Here is a 21,304-nt window from a genome sequence, read left to right on the forward strand (position 1 = left end):
GAATGTTGTATACTTGCTGCAGACACATTGTATACTAACAGATCAGATCTGTGTACAGGTCTGAGACCAGGGGAAAAGTCTGAAATTGTAACTTAAATCTAAGAAATATGCTCGAGTGTTCTGAATAGAGGACCAGGCCTCTACATTGTTGTATTTATTAAGACAGGTAACCTGTAAGCACTTTTCCCCACTTCTGTTTTGTAAAAAAATAACAAAAACAAACAAACAAACAAACAAAAGGAAATAAAACAAAAAAACTATTTCTTTGTCTGTGCATCATAAATGTTTTTTTTTTTGTTATTCCAAAAATGACAAATACAAACATCATATAATGGCATTAAAAGTCTGTGCTATTCAAAATGTATTACATTCTCTCAAGGTTTCATTTTTTTTCAAAATATATTTTGTGATGTTAACATAATAAAATATAAATTAACATTATGCTTTGTAACAAAGTGCACTTAAGCTGGCATAGACAAATATTTTAAATATTTTTTTTTATTTTGTTCCTACACATGCAGTGCAGAACCTTAAATATTTTTCCTAATTTATCCTATTTTTTCCAATCATTTTCCAATTTTTTTTTTAATTCTTTGTTTATTTAAAAATTTACTATATATATTTAAATTACAGATGTTCAAGATCTGTATGTGTCTAACACATATAACTCATGGGCCTGTATTGGGTCTGTGTGTATAAGTGTGCACCCTAAACCTGTAGCAGGAAGCAATCACGAGTTGATGGAGGAGCTGGCAGACTCTTCACGGGTCAGTGTTTGCTATAATCACTCCATCACTGATTCCATCGGCATCACATGCAGGATTTCCCTGTCAGGCCACATCACAGGACTGATCTTGAATCCCGTGTTTAGTTTCAAAGGACACTCTAAGACATAATCTTTTCCTAGCCTACACTATTCTGACTCACAAACACACAGTTTAAAAAGGGAAAGACTTTGTCTTTGCATGTCATTTTTGTGAGCTGAGCAATAATCTGGCTCATTCATTCAGCTGTTTAATGTTAGCGCAGTATCTGCCAATAGCTTGGACAGAATACACTGTATGATGTAACAGTCTTTTCCTGTTTCTTTAGCCTACCCAACCCCAAATACAATCTTGGAAACACAATCTGTGTTTAAAACGTTTAACAACATTTAAAACCTAAATTAATTTATTAATAGATTTGTTTATTTTATGGTTTATCAGACTCAGGTTTGAACATTGTTTTCCTATAATTTAAAAATAATAACAAATTAGAAAATCAGTAAGAATTTTAATAATTATGCCAATTGAGTTTTCCTTGTTTGCATTAAGAATAGTGTGTGATAGAAATATTTTACATTTTTGATGAGAAAGTATAAATATTTTGCATGAAGATATGCATTCTGGACATTTTTTTAAATAAGGTATTTGTTTATATCAGTAAATGCATCAGCTAACATAAACTAATACTGAGCAATCGGGCATTAACGAATGTTTAAAGTAACTTTTGATTTTAAAAATGCATTAGCATAAATGGTGAAATTAACATGAAATAAGATAAATAAATAGTCTACTGTTAAAGGTTTTTTATTGTTAATTAAAGCTAGCTAATGCATTAACTATTTTTAACAAATACAACATTTACTGGAGTGTTGTCGATGCTTTTATACCATGATATTTATGGTTGCTGGTTCTCTAGCATCAGGATCGAAGTTTTCCAATTTTTGAATACATTCTACATTTTAAATACACATTATTTTATATTGAAACATTGTTTAAACAGCATAAGATAAACGAATGAATGTCAAAAGCTGTTGTGTTGTCTCATTCAGACTGCACACATTCACAATGTCTCACTTGTGTTTGGGTATTCTCGCTTTTCCTCCTGTGTGCTGTTTCTTGGATAGGGGCCAATGAACTCATCCCAGCTCTTCCTGCAGGTCCGCACGATCCACTCGTGTTCTTCATCGTCTGGAAGATGAATACATATTTCACTTAGCCTATATGTTGATTAAAATAATACATATTTCACTAGACTTTTTTATAGCGAATAATAACAGTCAAGTCGCTCATAAACGTCCCATTTTCTCCATCTTCTGATTGTTTGGTCAAAAATCGAGCTTCCAAATGGCATGTGTCAAACTCATTCATATGCGCTTAAGGCAATTTACATTTTTCCCGTGCAGGATTAAGACAACAATTATGAAAATTCGCTCTCAGCGGCCTACTTCACGCGACAATCAATCGCTCCCTTTATTTCGTTCCCGTTCCTAGAGATGATTCCGCACGCAAAAACAGTGCATAATATGGCGTTTTTTTAAATGCTTAAAACTGAAAGGAGTTGCTAATTGCGGAGCGAGAGGTAGCTCTGCTGCTGGTGCTGAATGTGAGCGCGCAGCTGCACGCACTTGAGCGCTCACCCCCATGAACGTGGCGAACCGGGCCCATTGTTGAGAACAGGTCTTAAGCTCTCCTCTGATTGTCGGTAATTGCACGCGATGGCCCTAAACGGCCTCTCCACGCGCCTCCCGCCACTTCTACCTGGCTCCTGCGCGCGGCAATTGAGAGTTTTCCAGCACGCGGCCGGTCCGTTCTGGGACAGCTGCATGCTAAAGTCTCACTTCATCCCGCTTCTCCCACCTCACGCTCTCCACATGGAGGTCACACTCGAGAGGAACATTTCATCACTATTTTAAACCAATTAATACCTCTGTGAGCGCCGCGACCAATGGTTGATGGACAGGGTCGGTCTACAATTACGGTTCGGCAAACGGTTTATATTTGCACGAAATTACCACCTCAATACTTATTGTTTCCTTGGCATTCATGCACTTGGCGAATTCATACAATCTTATTTCATAGCACACGTGTCAGTCACATCAAATCTACTGCAAATAGATGTCGGGATTAAAAAGAAGGACACGTGCGATATACATCAATTACAAAAGTGCCTAAAATATAACTGTGACAGGTAAGTTGGCTGCAGAAAAATTAAGAAATATGCAATACACATAGCCTACAGTGTCAAAGAGGAAAGTCTTTGAAAAAACAACAGTGCTAGGCTTAACTATGGGGAATTAATGTATTATCTGTTGACAGCACGGTTATGGGAAATGTAAAAATGATGGGAATTTTAAAATTATCCCAAAAGTCTCAACATTTCTATTGTGACCTAATGTTTTTCTAGTTATGCTTGCCTGTAAAATATTTCATTAAATAGAAATTGTTCTTTGTATAAATAATTGTTTTAAATTCAAGGAACTATATTAAATGTACCTTGTGTAAACAACTGTCTTACACTAATACTGTACATTTAAAAATCTCTGCTGTATAAACTATTTAGCAATCTCTTTGTTTCAATTACTTCTGTTTAGTTTCTTTTGTCTTGTTTTTTTTCTTTATATGATGATATAATACTATCATTTGTTTTTTTATTCATGGAACAGTACTTGTACAAACACTTCAAAACTACTCATTGTATTGTCCCAGAACCTCTTTTTCTGAATTTTTTCTGCTATCTCATGTTTAAAATTGTGTCTTTTTACTGTTTGTGTTGATGTTTCATCCTTCCTCTAGTTGTTTTAATTTAACATTTTCATGTTAATGTAATAAATGTGATGCACTGACACCCACATCAAAGCAAAAGTCAGAAGGAAAGCGGTAATTGCACCTTGTTAGGAGGTGTTTATCGTAATCCCTAAAATACAATCAAAAGAGAGAAGTGTTTCCTTCCAAGCAGAGCTGCACTTTCCATTAATGGCTTCAGGATCTCTCTTATTGTTCAAGATTATTCCAATGGCGCAGAAAGGATTGAGGTGTGTCCTCACCAGGTTAGATCATCTCCTGAAAAGGTTACCTTAAAATAGAGGCTCAGTGGGCTTGGGCTGTTTTCATTGGCGATGTTTTCAATGTAAACCTTTAGCTGGTTTATCACAGAAGTAATTGTGTAAATAATTGTAACTGGGCATCTGAATAAAAATATATCACCAATACTGATAGTTTCATGCAGCTGTGGCACAAACTTTACATTGAATTGTACTCTAATAAATTTGTTTAGCGCTATAAATGATTTTTAGGGTAAACATGATTTCCAGTCAGACCAAAAAAAAAAAAAAAAAAATTGCTGCCTCCTGCTGCCTACTTGACTCCTATAGTTTAGTATACCAGGAACACCATAAAGCCTCTAATCCTGCAACCTCTGTATGGCTTATTACTTATAATAACGTTCTGAGTAATGACTAGCTTTGGCAATGCCCCCACTTACATATCAAAGCGTTTCCAGTTAGGAAGGAACTAGAGACATCATCCCATGTTCCCGCATCAAGCAAACATTGTCCTCCCCTGCTCTCCAGGAATGTCTTCTGAGGAGACATGGTATAATAACGTGGCAGTAGATGTCTCATTGTGGAATGATAATTGTAGTTAAAACTACTTTCGTACATTTCCTGTAGAAACCAATTGATGCTTGCCTGTGAAAAAACTGCTATAATATTAAGCTGCTGTGGGTTACCCAAGTTAAAGGACACACTCCCAAATATCTATGTTACTCTGGTCCTCAGATAAGGCTGTAGAAGACAGCGATACAAGATGCTGATGCTTGAAGTATACAGTACATACTCCCATTAGTATGCTTGGATTAGGGACAAAGATGCGAAGCTTGCAGACTGATGCAAGAGACAGAATCGTCCAATCGTACTTTGGTATGTCGGCAATAACTTCTTATAATAACCACCATCCCTGTGTTCAAATGACCAATGTAAAGAGATTCCTCAGGGTTTCCTCCCATCTGCTTTTCTAGTGCTCTCCAACCGACTTCATAGTTGGCCTACAGCCTGGGCATTTCCGCAAGCCTTCCTGTCCAGCCTGGGCTGCTGCTGCCTGCGTTTGCCACCCCCTGTCATCCCTGCCTCCTACTGTTTCTCTGCCCCACAGCTGTAGTTGGACTTGTCCCTCTTTCCTCTCCTCCCAAAAACATCCTCCCGATGGGAATGTGGTTCCTCTTCGTTCGCCTCTTCAGAGTCTGTGCACTCGATCCCCCATCCTGAAGGGAAGCTACTGGCAATAAATTCTATCTTCACACCCGTTTTGACAAATGTGCCGTCACCTCTAGATGATAAAAATAAATCTATAGGATGCACCGCATTCCCTTTATAATACACTCCAGCATAAGAGTTGCCTCAGATTAAAAGGCCAGTAATGCATGTGTGAATGTAAATTCCACAGCAAAAACTATGGGGAGAATTTTACTGTCACTGCTCATTGAGACTTAAGTGGGTCTAACAGGGTTTCCACACCTTAGTTACTGTAACTTCAAATTCAAGGACCTTTCAGGGACTTTCCAGGTCCAATACCCTCAAATTCAAGGACTAAATTTGGGGAAACATTTCAAGTGAGAGCAAGGTTAAATTGTTACACCTTTAAAAATACATTGTTACAGTTCCCTTTCGAGGGAACTCACGCTGTGACACTTTGGGGACGCCACCAAGGGTAAGTGCGTCTGAATGTGTTTATGATATTCAACCAATGGGGAGGCTTAACCACAAAGACAGGGTGACTTCTTCCAGAAAATAGATTCAAGCACTTTCAATGACCTTTATCATGTATATTTTCAAAAACTTCCCAGGGCCTTGAATTTTATCCCCCAGATTTACAAACTTTCAAGGATTTCAAGGACCCGTGGGACCTTGGTCTTATCAAAGTCCCTTTTGGGAAGCCGTGCCACTAAGCAGACATGTTTGCAATGCCTCCGGGTAGTTATTTCAGTCATGCAAGATTAAAGTCCTATCTACTTAAATGGGGAAAGACAGATACTGTATCTCTAAAATCACATGCTAAAATAAATAACAATGAAACAACATATTTCTGACCAACAATTAAACCTGACATCAACTGTTGTTAAAACACCTTTTTTCAAGGTTGTTTCAGCTACTGTACATGTGCACAGGTTGTACCTCATGAGCACCTCCCCCTTCAAGAGGGAGAATCATCAATCTTTATCGAATGATGATTGGTTTGTTTTAACTAGAAAGTGGGACCTCTGTCGCCAGAGCGGCTATATTGAGTTGCATTGTCCTCTAGTGTTGTAGTTCTCGAGACCGGTCTCGGTCTCAAGACCACTTTTAAAGGTCTTGGTCTCGTCTTGGAATCGACCGCCTTTTTACTCGGTCTCGTTTCGGTCTCAGACAAAGAGGACTCTGAATTTTATTTCAAGACCGGTCAAGATGTTTTAATGCAGTGACTTGCAATGATCTTGGTCTTGACTTGGTCTCGGCCTGTCTGGTCTCGACTCGGTCTCGACCCTTTAAAATCTTGGTCTTGTCTCAGTCTCGGTCTGTCTTGGTCTTGGTCATGACTTGGTCTCGGTTTAGGTGGTCTTGACTACAACACTATTGTCCTCTATCCATGGAGTGCTCGATCTTATTATATCCAATATCTTTGGTCTAATACAGTTAAAGTAAGCTAGTCGTTAGCATTCACTATCTCAATGGGAAATGCAACAGGTCATGTGTTTGAATCCAAGGAACACACATGCTAATAAAAATAAATGTATCCCTTGTAATGCATACATTTTATGAGACCCACAAATACTGCATCTCAATACTGTATATCCCACTGTAGGATACAATTGAGGCTGTCTAGCTATAATTCATCAGTGACCAAATAGAGACATTTAAATTACTGTGGGTTTCTTGTACGAGTCTGTTATTATTACTGAAGTGAACTCTTGAGGGGATGTGGTTTAACATTTTCATTTGACATGTGCTCTTGTATGTCTCAGTCTTATGTTTGTTTTTACAGTCCAGTCACATGTACTGTAGTAGGAATGTTATTCCAGAGGCTGGAAATGATATGACGTGAAGATATTGTTTGCTAACCCTGAGTTGGGAGATAGAATGACTTACATGTAACTTAAAAATCGTTACCTAAATACCTTAAAGGCATTGACCACAGGACCACAAACTGCAATTGTTTTCAAGGGGTTTTATAAGATAAGATTGAAAAGATAAGGGAGAATCCATCCCTCTCCCTGTACATACTATGTGTGCATCTGAAGCTTAAAAATGCGTACTAGTATGTTAAACTAGTGTGTTACCAGACAAAAACACTGTCCCTTTTTTGATATCAACAATTGTTAATTCAGCTTCTCTAAAACAAAAGCATCAGAAACACTTTCTCCAGACTAAGTCTTCTGACATATGTTCAGGATGTAGCTGTCTTTTTCTGTTATAGTGACTATAGATGAATGAAATGATATGCAATAGATGAACAATGATATGGAGTAAACGTGCATGCTCAAAATCAGACTGTGACGAAAACGGGGCTGCGTATCGTGTTGCATGTAGTTGCAAATCATGCATATTTAAATACTGGAAAATGCACTAAGGTGCCAAGTCATTCCCAAGCAACTTTCCAAATACATATAACAGGATACAGGAACAGGTATACCACGCCTTATGTATTTGTTTTAACAGGGTAAGCAATATCTATGCACGGGAGATCATACTATATGGTTATATAAGTTATAATGTGCAAAAATGTATGTGTACAGTGTTTTGGCAAAATTCCGATGAATCATGTGTATAGTCCGGTGGTTCTTAAACTTGGGGGGGGGGGTGAGATGGTGCCAGGGGTTATATGACATTTTATAATATACAATAATTTATCATAAATTCTGTGTAATTAAACCTCAGAAAAAGATGTCTACTAGCGAACAGTACCACATTGTATCATTTAATATAATATGTTTTTAATATATGTTTTTAATATATTTAAAGTCTAAGTTTGTGATTGTTTATGTCACAGGCCCGGCTCCAGATATGAGATGAAAGGTGGGACAAAAGATATTCCAGGTGGGCCGGTCAGATGGGGGAGGTCTTTAATGCTTTAATATCACATCTATAGTTTTAATATCATATATTTAAGACAATTGTAAGGGTTGTTTGTTATTGTTGTGTTTTCTTCATTTTTAATATTTTTGTACATATTTTGGAACTATTTAGTATCGTTATATATATAAAAATGGTTAACATTCTCTCTTTTTGCATTTGTAATATTTTTTTGACTCCTTAACAGATCTTGTATCAATTAAGTAACTTAGATTTGATAAAAAGGGGCTGTTCTTTTAAAATAATTATTTACATCAACTAAAACAAACTTGTTACTTGAGTGAAACATGAACTGTAAGAATTGGGTTTATTCTTGAAATGTTTTGTTAAAAAGGTGCAGTTCTTTTAAAGGTGCAGTGTGTACATTTTGGTGGCATCTCGCTTTTGAAACGCATAGAGAAGCTACGTTAGCCACCACCGGACAAACATGTCATCGTCAGAGACAACTTTTTCAATAAAGTTTGTCCGTTAAAGGCTTCTGTAGAAACATGATGGGGACCCTCGTTGTATGTAGATAAAACATCTCAAACTAAGGTAATAAAAACATAACGGTTCATTTTGAAAGGTCTTTATACACCCCTGATAATATAGTTTTATATAATATTTTGCACTTATGTCAAGAGATCCTTCTAAAAATTACACACTGCACCTTTAAAATACCATTTACATCAACTAAAACAAACTTGTTACAAACTAAAAATGGTATATCTGAAATGCTGTTTTTCTTAAGAATTTTTCTCATGTCTGTCAATATAGTATAACATTACAAATTTTAGCCAAAAGATTGGCTGTTATGTGGTTTGGGGCCAGGGTGGGCCAAGCCTCTGATTGGGTGGGCCAGGCCCTGTGGAGCCGGGCCTGTTATGTCATGAATTTTCTTTTGGGGGGAACGAAGGGATGCACCCTACACAACGTGGGGGCGCACGCTGAAAAGTTTGAGAACCACTGCTGTCTCACGTCGTATAATTAATTGTAAAAGTGCAAGCAAAAAAGGCAAGTTGTTTGTGGAGTTACATTTACAGAAAAAAATCGTATTTATATGTTTAATGCACTAATTCAAGTAAATCCACCACAACTTTAATGTTATGGCAATGCACCTGCTACATCAAATCCAACTGTGCAATAACTAACTAAATATAACAATGAAAAATGCTACTAAGCACTTTTTTTGCAAATAAATGTATATCGGGGTGTCGGAACCATTATTTGTGGGTGGGACAAGACCCACTCACTTTTTAAGACCAATGATATTGGACCACTCACCTTTTCTCTAATTTAGCACCCAACTTCCTTAAATGCTTCCTTAAATCCATTCCACTTGGCTCATTTAAAGTTCATATAATTTAAACTCCATTTCGTGTTTTTGAAAATTCCACTACTTCCGCCTGCCATACACTCCGGGCCACAATAGAACAAGATAAACAAAGTTTTTAGGCTATAAAAGCAATTGTTTAATTAAAAGGCACCAGAATATGAGAAAATGGCACCTACTCCAATAAATGTTTTGGACTCACCCACATTTTTTGGCTTCCGACGCCCATCATATTTATAGTACTACCACAAAAGGGTTTAAACACAGGTAATACAGCTATCTATGGCTGTGTTTGTGTGTGTATGTTTGGGGGGGGGGGCTGATCATGTCATATCTTATAGCGTATATATTTTATGATTTCCATACCCCCGATTCAAACCCCAATTCAAAGAGGCTATTAATTTCACAACCTTTTTTAATCACAACCCTTTTGTACCATATTGTACTAATAGGTGAAACTGGCATGGGTACTGGAATTCCCAAATCTATAAGAACATAAAGACTGACATACAGAATTCAGCTCAAATCACAGATACTACATCGGGCACTGGAAAATGTGTTTTACATTTTCCTTGAAAACAATTCAAGTGACTACAGCACAGAGGCATGTCTGGCTGAGAGAAAAGACCTACAGAATAGTTATCTTGCCATCTCACTGCTCAATCTTCAGTCTATACATTATCTACACGCATTTAGCTAATCCATTTATGCCACTCTAATGCTCTTGTGTTCTTATGTGTTCCAGGTGGCAGGACTGAGGGCAAAATCTTTGGTAAAATGCACTGCACATCATGGACTAAAAGGAGGATTGGATTAAGAAATACATTTTGATTTCATGGAAATTATTGTGAAGGAAATTGATGGTCAAAGAAGTGACTATGGGTTAGCTGGGTTATTGTTAGTCTTGCTTAGCCAGACCCTTGACTGAATGTCATGTCATCTGGTCCACAATGCTTCTTATGGTCATGACAACATACCGTAATTTGAGCCGAACACATAAAAAGCAACCATAGTTTTTGAATGCTGTTCAGGGGTGGGGTCATCAAAATCGATTTTGAGAATAAATCAGCATTAAAATGTGTCTGCTGGTAAATACACTATCTAGCTTTCTACCTAGAAACTCATCATAAATATCTTAAAGTCTCCCTGTAGTCAATAATTTTATCAGTTAAATCTCATCTTTAAGCATCATAATAGCATTAATAAAGGTTTTACCTGTAACAGTAATTTCTTCTTGCTTTAAAACCAGCCCAGTCTCACGAAATTATAGTTATATAGTGACATAAATTTCCATGTTTGTTCGTAATTGTATAACGAATTCCTGTTTTCGTGTGATTATCACGTATTTGTTACTTAACTGTTTTGACCTATTTTCTTACCATTGTTGCTTCGGTTTAGGGTTAGATTTACATAAAATGACATCCCTACCCAAACCCAACTCTAACCCTAACGCTAGGCGACATATAAAAAAATAATATAAAGAAATCAATAATATAGGAAAAAATAGTATAAACCAATACATAAAGTGACATTCTAATGCAAGCACCAAATCTAACCCTAAACCGAAGCGAAAAAGCAGTTAAGTAACAAATAAGTGATAATCACACGAAAACAGGAATTCGTTATACGATAACAAAAAACGCAGATATTCGTGATAATATCACGAAAAAATAATAAAAAATGTACGTGACTCTATCACGAAACCTCGTGAGACTGGGTAGTTTAAAACAGCTTGATTGTAACTCTACACCCTTGCCTCATTTAATGTATGCGGATCAATGAATATGTGAAATAGTCCCTGTCTCTACTCAATCGCACAGCTCGGACCATAGATACATATGTAAATAGATACTAAATTCGGCAGTTCCTGCTACACATAACTGCTAAATTTGGTTTTACACAATGCATATGTTAACTGCACGTTTGCAGTACTAATCTTTTAGCGCTGATGTTAACAGGTTACAGCATTCACCCTTAGGGCCGGTGGTGTGCACGTCACAAACTATAAAAAATATAAATTACATTGTCTTCAAGTTTGTGAACACAAACCAAAGCCAGCAGAGGGGAGGCAATTGGTCATGGCGCAGTGGATAAGACACACACCTTTGGTGTGAGAGACCCGGGTTCGAATCCATTGTGTCCCTGAACAAGACACTTAACCCCTAGTTGCTCCAGAGGCGTGCGACCTCTGACATATATAGTAATTGTAAGTTGCTTTGGATAAAAGTGTCAGCTAAATGAATAAGGATCTCTCTTGGTCACTCAATGCCCTGTCACAAATGGTGCAATTCATGTGGACTTTCGGTCTCGTGACCTTAAATTTCGAGGTCTCGCTTAGTCTATGAGTCTGAAGGGTGTCCCAACTGTAATTTTTATGCTCCGAAGTGTGCTCATCAGCGTCCCCTTTGCACCCTTGATCCGGTCTTCGGCAAGCCCGCACTGCAGCAGGCTTTGCGCACTATACCAACCCAGAAGTTCTTGCGAAAGAGCAATCAGACCAATCAGAAGACAGAAGGGAGGAGTTCACACTGATGGGAAACTTCTCTTCCCATTTCCAGCATGACGCTTGAGTCTGTTTCAAAATACGACTCTGGAGCACCCTCTCGGACTCGCGTCAAGGGTCCCTAAGGTCTGCACTACATGATGTCATCAAAGTGTTGACTCTGAGGAAGTCCACAAGTCCGGAGTGTGCCATTTGGGACAGGGCCATTGTTGCAAAAAGTATCCATCTGCACTACCAATACACCATCAAAACGCATTTTCAGTGCGGTTGGAAACATTATAACCCTAGAAAGTTTCCTCACGTGAACCGTCTGTTGTTTCAAGGATGGAAGTGCTACAATAAACACGCACATAGGTACAGATCCCCTGGGCTCGAGCACCCACCGAAATGGCCGAGCACATGGTCAATTGCTTCACATTTCATGTCTAATACCACACGGAAAACGTGACTGCACCGCTTTTCTCTTCTTTAAAGCGTGTGGGAGCTCCAGTGCGTCTATCATTGCTAAGTAACCTAAGCATTGCTTGACGCTGTGATGAAAAAATCAGGCGAAAAATCCGGCAAAACTGTGACGAATGGCCACCCTAATAATATCTATAACTGAAACTACTGATCCATGCATGAGGCTGTGTTGATATGATTGGTTAAATGTTTGTGAAGTTGGAAACAAAGGTGATTATAAACCACAGGAATGAATGAGACAAAAAAGAGGAAAATACTTGCAATGGTGTTGCATGATAAATTTGCACATGGCTTGTTTTAAAACGTATAAAAACACCACATAGACATACTGTATATACAACGATAAAACCAGATTTTCCTCACAGTGGGACTTTAAATATATATATCATGATTTAATGCCACTAATCCAGCAAGCTTTCATTTCATCATCAAACCCTGTGTAATATAATCCTTGTGAACTTTGGTTTTGGTTTTTTGCAATGTGCATAAGACTGTCAGGGAATGGACTGTGGGTGACTCTGTCATTGTTAGTTACACACTGTTTTAAAACTGGTCAGGATGCCTAAAAAACTCATAGGATTGCATGATGCATGCTCTCACCTGCGCTCCTGAGAAAATTGTCATGATAGTCTTTTATTACTCTTGTGTTAGGATCATAAAAGCCATCACCGGTGTCATAGCAACCATCTGGGATGACCCGCGGAGGGTCCTGATTTGTTAACTGGGATTCTCCTGTTCAAAAGAAAAGACCATTGTTTTTTCTGTAAGCTATACTTGGCCAGGAACCAATGATTTCAGTAGAAAATACCTGCTGGTTTCAGGCCATTACACCTCTCAGAGTAAAACCGTCTATCTTTGCCATCACAGTAATCCCAGTCCGTCTCTTCATACTCCAGACCATCTGAAAATGTGAACTTTCCCTATATGTAACAGAAACAAGTGTTCACCGCTAATCTACATTTAGTGCTCATTTTTGTGTGTACAAACTACCTCATATACTACCTTCATATACAGGTAAGAAGACGCTGGTATATATATATGTTGTGTAATGGCCGAATTAGTGTCAACACTGAATTAGGGTCTACTTTGGTAACAGAACTTGACAGTAACAGAACTGACACTGAAAAATTCAGACAATAGGAGCTCATGACTTTCAGCTCGGCTATTTAAGACAGTTTTTATAGAAAATATTATATTCTTATGGCCTGTACCACCTTGTGATCCATGACAATGAGTAACAATTTATTAAAATAATAAAAAATATAACCATTTGAAAAAAGCAGAAAAATAATGACTTTGGACATCAAATGTACCTGCAATTATATAATCACCCTAATGATGTCCTTGTAAACTTTATGCTATAATATTGCCTTATAACATCAAGATTGGTTTTGTTCACTAAGATTAAGAGGATAGTAAAGACCTGTTTGCATATTCCATTCTCCCAGGTTCCTTCATATTTACTTCCATTGGGAAAGTGTACCACTCCTTTTCCATGGAACATACCGTCTTTCATCTCTCCAACATATCTGGTCTGAGTGGAAAATGTGTACTCCCCCATCCCCTCCATCCTGTGAAAAACAACATGAGATGAGATCTCTTTAAGTGGGAAGCTTCTCACTTAACTTCTCAATAGAAACCTGTAAGATCATTTTCCTGCACAACTGAGAGCACTTTGACATAGGCTACAATCCATGTCTTAGTAGACTACAATACAGGTTCTTGTAGCTCAACTTGTAAGGAATCGCACACTGGCTTATCCAAATATATACCACAATTGCGTTTTTAAAAATATAAAAGGTGTACATAACATAAATAATTACATTAACAGTTTTGATTAATTGTGCATATTTATTTATTAACTGTCAAAATTATCTAAGCAACCATAACAACTGCACCAGTAAATGTCTAATACAATGTTTCCAAATAATGTAAAATTAAATATTACCAAAATGTTGTCTCTATTAATTGTATATTTATGTGTATTAGAAGATTTCTAAGTTTTACTGTAGTTAGTGGGTTTGCAAATCTTACACACCAAATATGAACATTATTAACTTTCTCTATTTTTAATAATTTTGTAGTTATTTTTATTTCTTATTTATTTATTCTGCATCCTATTTGGTATGTCGCATGTTCAATAAAGACCAACAAGATCGGCGCATTTGTCATGAAGGTCCGTCGTGTCTGTTTCATTTACTTTTAGTTCCTGACTGTAGCGCATGACAACGAGCACCGGTAGCTGTTAATATTCTTTTGAGCGATTAGCCTCTTTCCTGTGTAATAAAAAATATCCTTGTATGTTCTGTAGGATAAAGAGGGCATCCCGGACTTGACGCTTCTAACAAAATATGTTACTGAGCCGTCCAACTCAATAAGCTTGTTCGACTTCATGCGGCGCCGCAAGAATCGACAGCCGGATGACGTCAAAGTATCGCGAGAGCAAGACGAAATTGAATCATTCTCGCGGTACTTTGACGTCAATCGGGCTGTCGGTTCCTGCGGCGCCGCACGAAGTCGAACAAGCCTACTCTGTTGTTGAGACGTTATATTAAACGCATCTTTGAATAGCGCCACCACGCTTGCGGAGTATGTTTCGGATTTTTATTTATACCTCCTCAAAAATAAAGTTTAAAATGAATCCCTAACTGAGATTAAAACCATAGTTCAAATGTAACCCTGCTTATTTTTAAACAAACATATAAAGTTTGGTGCAAACCATATGTAAGCCTAATCCTTGTTTCTTGCACCCACTTCAAGATTCAAAAATTAAATATGATATGTTCCCAAATATATATGATTTACCTGCCATTGTGGTAATCCCCATTGTAACTGTTACCCATAAATTCCATGTTGATCAACAGCGTTTCTTTTTTTGGTCAACAGCGTTTCACTGTTTCCATGGAAACAAAACTCGACGTCATTCCGCACGGCATTACTCCATTTTTACGCTACGCACGTGACGACGCTTCTCTAGTATGCAACTAGTATTCGGCCAAATTAAGCAATATTAATGAATCGTACGTATTTGACGCTGATACGACAAAAACACATAGTTTACTTTATTAAAATAAAATTTACACAGACCAACACAATCATGTTTGACTCATGTTGTTGTGTAACTGTGTTCAGTTTAGAGCCAAGATGGCGTTCCAGTTCTCTAGTTTCCACGCGGATGACGCCATCGAAATGCGCCGGCAATGCGTCCGCGCATGCGCAGTTAACTGACCTTCTCCGTGTGGCCTCGTCTCGCTGCAGACGGTGGACCTTGAGGTGTGTTGTGAACTGTCAAACGGATTTTGGGTAGTTTTGGCGTGGTAAAAGTCACACCATGCCCGGTGTGGTTGAGGTTCCTCCGTTGCAGGAGTTAAACGTTGAAGAGGTAAGTCTGAAAAAATAATACACTTAACCAGACGGTAGCCTGAAGCTACAGCAGTGCTATAGCTAACGTAAACTAGTAATGTTTACTTAAATGTGTTTAACCGGTACGTTAGTGAAGTGCATGTAGGTTATCAAATAAGTTATTCGAATTTGAAAACACTGATAAACTAATCTGTCTTACTGTGCTTGTTTTTAGCAGCAAGCTAACTGTTTTTTCGTTTTCAATGATAACGTTGGGTAACCTTAAGTTACATGCATATGTCCTACGTGTGGTTTACTTCGTGAAATGTAATAGATAAAACATTAAACTGACAACTTTTGATTTGGTATGCGTATTATAGATGTAGAATTGGATGAAATATAATGCCATCTAAACTATATTCATTGGACAATCAACTATACTACAAAAAACACATTTCGCATAGGTGACTCTAGAATGTGATGCAGATAGTCATACCTGCGGATTTCTTCAATAAAAGCATTTAAAAATGCATTTGACTTTGATTATACAAAAACTGAATTGTATGTTGTTATTCTGTGCAGGTGAATGTGTCCTCTGCTGTACTGAAGGCAGCTGCTCATCACTATGGCTCTCAGTGTGACAAACCTAATAAAGAGTTCATGCTGTGCCGCTGGGAAGAGAAGGACCCTAGAAAGTGTCTGAATGAAGGGAGGAAAGTTAATGAGTGTGCACTTAACTTCTTTAGCTAACAACACCTGTTTTTCTTGACATTTGTGTCACTTTATAACAATGTGTTTAAGTTATTGTTCTGATTTGCTGGGTTTAGGTTTCAGATACATGATTTGTGTTTTGAGCAAATTCCACAATTTAAAAATACTGCAAATTCAGTATCTATATAGTCAAATTTGAAGCATAGTTAGTTTATGTCTTTATTTTTAAAGTAATACTCCAGTCTTAATATTGCAGTAAATACGTTGGTATTGATGTGCTTAGCAGATGCATTCAAATAGATTTAATACTAACATTCTCAGAAGTAACATGTAAACCTTATTTCATGGCCTTTCATTTACCTTATAAGAGATTTACATGTAATTGATTGTTATAATGTCAATGATCTTAAAAATGTAAGGACAGGTGCATTTCCATAAATAGCCAAACATACACTGATCATGGGGACAAGCTATTTTTACCCACAATGTAAAAGTTCTAAGTAATAGAACAACAAAATATATTAAGTTTAATATGAAAAGGTTTGCAAAAATGAGTATTCAGTCCTCATGTCAATTCAAACCTGCGTTTACTTCTGTCTAACACAGTGTTGCAATGGAAACAATTTAAGGATCATGCAAATGGTGACATACTAACATGCTGTTGTCCCGCAGACAAATTAAAGGGAACTGTGCTGAGTCCTTCACAGAGTACTGGACATGTCTAGATTACTCGAACCTGGCCGAGCTGCGTCACTGTCGTAAACAGCAGAAGGAGTTTGATAACTGCGTGTTTGAGAAACTGGGCTGGGAGAGACCTGCATTAGGAGACCTGTCCAAAGTGAGTCAACAAATGTATCATCCCTCTGTTTTAGTTAGACCAGGGACATGTCTATCAAAAGATGCCCTACTAAAAATTCCAGCTAAGACCAGCATAAGCTGGTAGCTGGTTTAAGGTGGCAGTAGCTGGTTTAAGCTGGTCGTCCAGCTAGAACAGCTTAAAAATGACGAAAACACAGCTAGACCAGATTGCTACACCAGCATTACCAAAATAAAACATTTTGCATGCTTCAAAAGTGCAAGGGTTGAGTGTCTTCTGTCATGAATACACACACACAGAGCAGGTGTTTTACTCTAAGAAGAGTTTAAAATTAAATCAATGGTCAATTTGCTTATAAAATGTGTTTGTAAATACAAAGCCCTCCAGGTTTGCTGTTTTTTTTATATTCACATTCTTAGCCTTTTTTTGGCCTTTAAGTTATTTTACAATTCTAATATTACATGCAGAGTGTTTTTGAAAAGGAGGTGGTGATGATATTTTACATATTTGGAATGCATATTGCACCCTACCTACACATCAGACATCTTCCTTCGTTGTCCCACAATAATAAAAGCTTGTGTTTTTACCAAAATGTGACAATTCCAGTATTCAATTAAATATTAAAGGCACTGTGCATGATCACCGAAAGCCAATGTTGACATTTAAAATCACCTAAACAAACACACCCCTACCCCAATAGAATCTGGACCTTATTTTGATAGACCCACCCCCCACTTACACAACCCAGGCAACGATGTCGGTTAGTAGACGCGCCCCTTACTGCTGATTGGCTACAAGTGTTTTTTGGTATTCGGCCCGACTCTCTTTCCAAAGCGGTTTTCAAAAATCGTGCACCCCACCTTTAAAAATGTTGTATTACATTATAATTAATGTTTGAGTAAAAGGTTGGCTGACACATTCGCTGCATCCAAAATCGCCTACTTCCATACTATATAGCAGGCGTAATAAATTAATATGCATAATTTTCGAAAAACAGTTGGCGAAAGTACCAGAAAAACCGACGACTACCGACTAGATTGTTAAGTGTTCATTTGATGGACACTTTAATATGCTGTGAGAGGCCACGTGAGCTGAGGAGTCATCAAGTTTAGGAAAGTGAACACAATAAAATTCCAGAAATTTATGAACTAGGTGGTTTAATTATGTTGTTCTGATAATGTAATAGGACATACAGATACATTAAAAAGAAAACAGCGGGTGCAGTATGTCCAAAATGTATTTGTACTGCACCCACACATAGGCCTACTATGTAGAACATATAGGGGAGAGCGGGGCACAACCTAACGCTTTTTGGTTTTGACTCAATCATTCAAAAAATGTTTGAGTTTGATTAAGTATATTTTTACACAAGCAACACACACATCTCTGCTACAAATCAAGATTTGAAGTATGTTTCTAGTATTTACCATTCTTGGACAATTACACCAAACGTGACAGAAGTGCAAACGTTACAACTTACCCCATAGGTGGGGTTAATTGTAAAAGGCAGGGGGGTTAGTTGTAACACTTGCTAAAAATTAAGTTTGCAGGCAAATATTTTAATACTATTTTGTATATATACTTGAAGTGGATATTGTTTATATATATGTCTATAATAGACAGGTATCCACACTGTATTCATTCATCCAGCCCTTTTCTAACAATAGTTCAATTATAAATGAATACAAATGTCTAAATATGTGAGAAAAAGCAACACACAAAAAAACATTTTTATATGTGGCCTAGTCAGTAATAACAATACTACAGATTTTAAAATCAAATTCTGAGGTAATGAGCATCAAAGTCTGATTTTAGCCATTTATTTCATTACGATTTCAATCTTTGATGTGACATTATTCAATCAATATTAAAGATATGAACAAAAATAAATTTGACACACGATTTTTTATGAGAAAGGCACATTTATTTTGTTGGCAGCCAGCAATCATTAGTGTTTAGCCTATTAAAAACAACGGCAAGAATTACGGTAACGTTAGCGGGTTTTTTATATCGTAAGTGCTGAGGGGTTGTGTTACAATTAACCCTGCTGGGACAAAAAATATGACATAGCAATAGCATTGGATTTGGTATCTTACACACCCAACTTAGAAACCGAAAAAAACATATGATGAAAAAATTTACTTGCATGCCACCAAAACACTGGTTCATCAATAACATTATACATTTCCAATAATTTGCGGGAGATCGTCTTTTGGCAGCATGAAATCAATACAGTAAAAACAAATCGCTCAACCGTGCAACAATGTAAACAGTCCGTGTTACAACTAACCCGGCGTTCGTTTTTGGCCCGTGCCCGTCCTACTGTTATAACAATAAAGCAGTATGTACTTCATCTAATTCAGTGCGTACTGTCACAGTACACGGTTTCAAACCGGGTGTGCCTCATACGTCTTCAAAAGTGAAGCCTCTGGCTCTTTGATCGCCCCCTGGTGGCTGGCTGCAGTAGAAGTCATACACCCCGCCCTCTCCATGCAAACGAATAGCACTCTGCTCTAAATAAAAAAAATATTTACACTGGTTTTGGTCCTTTCAAGTAGTTGTTATCACGCTGATATATGTTCAAGTGTTCATTTTTGTGATAAGTTTCATTTTAGCTAGTGATTTGATGCTATAGAAACGGGGCGTGTCATTATGATTGCTGTGGTTGAATTGGTCGTTTGGGCGGAAGTTTGGTACCGCTGCTCCGCCTCTGGCTCCACGGAGAATTCCTTCTGTGCGTAACATGGCGGCGACCATGGGCGGACATTTTTGGCTTCAATTCATTACAATGGATAGAGGCAACGTCGCGTCTTCCATCTTTTTTTACAGTCTATGTTTCAAACCCAGAGCTTGTCATGGCTTAAGTGGATTCAGGTTCACTTTTATGTGTAGTTACAATGTGAATGCAAAGAGACCTTGTTCCTTTTCTATCATTTTACTTTTAAATTGTTTCTTGTGCTTACAGAGCATGTGCAAAATATAATTAAACCTGTTTTTGCTTGAAAGTTTGTATTTTTTTATCCAATGTTTGACTGTGTTTTATACTTTAGCCTGAGCGAAAGAAATTTGAGATGTTATATGTATCATACCTCAATATTTTTAAATGCAGTGTTTTTGATTTATCAGTCTACCCTGTAGATCATGTGCCTCACACACCCTTCCTTTGTCCTACAGGTAACCAAAGTGGCAACATCTCGGTCCCTGCCTGAAAACCCCTACCATTCAAGACCAAGACCAGACCCCAACCCTCCCATTGAGGCCGAGCTACAACCAGCCAAGCACGGCAGCCGCATGTTTTTCTGGAACTGGTGAAATGGGCCAATCGCTGCCCTCTAAAGATTGTCACGTACTTCACCACCTCCATCCACCAGACCAGACGAGCCGTACAAGATATAGCGTTCCAGTGGTAGCGCCGTTATCCTAAATTAAAGTGTAGAAATGTCAATAAATTTTGTTCTCAATACATGTTATGGAATTAAAAAGATTTAATTTACATTTGGCTTTAGTTGGCTTTTTTCTGGATGGTGCTCGATTGTTAGTTTTGACTTCTGCACACTGTCGATTGTACTTTGCTCAATATTATTATTAAAGTAGCACATATTCACCAATTAATCTTGTTATAATAGTGCTTTCATGCAGTTGGTCTGCTGTGCTGACCAGCCATCACCTCCTGTCTTAATTTGGTGCTATGGTACGTGTTTTAAAACTAGATTTTGGCTGTGTAGTGTCATGAACCTCAAGAACTGGCGACTCGGTTCCCTCGGGTAAAAGCCAATTTCCACCAGAACTTCCTTGCTCAGCCCCTGGAGCAGAGCTGCCTGAAAACACTATACAAGTTCAAAGAGTCAGTCCCTCGTAGCCCCAGAGCACCGCAGGTCAATTGGCCCTACCGGCAACAGCACCGCTGCCCTATGTAAATAAACCAAAGTGCAAAACTTCGTTTTTTAGCATATTTTTATAACAGGTTTTTAAATGTTAAAATGCTTACATAAAACTCCCTTTTCGCGTCTCGAGTAAAATGACTGTCATATTCGATTTTTTGCGATTCAAAATGTGGAACGTATTTCTGGGAGGTCCCACACGTGAAATTTAATCAAACTGGAACTAATTTTTTTTCTTGCGTGTCCTAATTTAGCTCAAGAGTGCCTCATATAAGTCAAGACGTCATTCTGGATGAAATACTTGGGCTTTGAACAACCAGAGTAAGCTGATGTCAGATTGCAGCTTGAGAGGCACTGGTGAATTCGTTCTGACGTTTTCTTGGCTGGAGTGAAACGGTATAGAGCAGAG

The 21,304-nt window shown here is 37.8% G+C and overlaps 2 protein-coding genes across 3 annotated transcripts in view; one reads left to right on the forward strand and one right to left on the reverse strand.

The window, feature by feature from the left end:
* morn5 (MORN repeat containing 5) overlaps nucleotides 1-15,137 on the reverse strand; it is a 31,859-nt gene extending 16,722 nt beyond the window's left edge. Inside the window, exons 1-6 of one of the 2 annotated variants that reach the window (XM_055209039.2) lie at nucleotides 14,950-15,134; nucleotides 13,568-13,715; nucleotides 12,953-13,064; nucleotides 12,745-12,876; nucleotides 1,839-1,952; nucleotides 8-827 (exon numbers count right to left, since the gene is read on the reverse strand). In XM_055209039.2, coding sequence (XP_055065014.2) covers nucleotides 811-827; nucleotides 1,839-1,952; nucleotides 12,745-12,876; nucleotides 12,953-13,064; nucleotides 13,568-13,715; nucleotides 14,950-14,996 — 570 coding nt within the window. In that variant the 5' untranslated portion in view covers nucleotides 14,997-15,134 and the 3' untranslated portion in view covers nucleotides 8-810. Of the gene's footprint in view, nucleotides 1-7; nucleotides 828-1,838; nucleotides 1,953-12,744; nucleotides 12,877-12,952; nucleotides 13,065-13,567; nucleotides 13,716-14,949 lie in introns of those variants that run through there. The other variant, XM_055209038.2, reaches the window with a different exon arrangement.
* A 223-nt stretch (nucleotides 15,138-15,360) lies between these two features.
* On the forward strand, nucleotides 15,361-20,507 carry ndufa8 (NADH:ubiquinone oxidoreductase subunit A8). Its single transcript, XM_073874032.1, has 4 exons — nucleotides 15,361-15,526; nucleotides 16,069-16,230; nucleotides 16,868-17,035; nucleotides 20,189-20,507. The coding sequence occupies exons 1-4, from the start codon at nucleotides 15,476-15,478 to the stop codon at nucleotides 20,324-20,326; spliced, it is 519 nt and encodes a 172-aa protein (XP_073730133.1). The 5' UTR covers nucleotides 15,361-15,475; the 3' UTR covers nucleotides 20,327-20,507.
* The last annotated feature ends 797 nt before the right edge of the window (nucleotides 20,508-21,304 follow it).

This window comes from Misgurnus anguillicaudatus, chromosome 12, assembly GCF_027580225.2.
Source record: "Misgurnus anguillicaudatus chromosome 12, ASM2758022v2, whole genome shotgun sequence".
Lineage (NCBI taxonomy): Eukaryota > Metazoa > Chordata > Actinopteri > Cypriniformes > Cobitidae > Misgurnus > Misgurnus anguillicaudatus.

Coding starts and splice junctions, on each gene's coding strand:
- ndufa8 (XM_073874032.1), top strand. CDS start 15,476: ATGCCCGGTGTGGTTGAGGTTCCTCCGTTGCAGGAGTTAAACGTTGAA. Junction 15,527..16,068: donor AGGAGTTAAACGTTGAAGAG/GTAAGTCTGAAA, acceptor TATTCTGTGCAG/GTGAATGTGTCCTCTGCTGT. Junction 17,036..20,188: donor CATTAGGAGACCTGTCCAAA/GTGAGTCAACAA, acceptor TTTGTCCTACAG/GTAACCAAAGTGGCAACATC.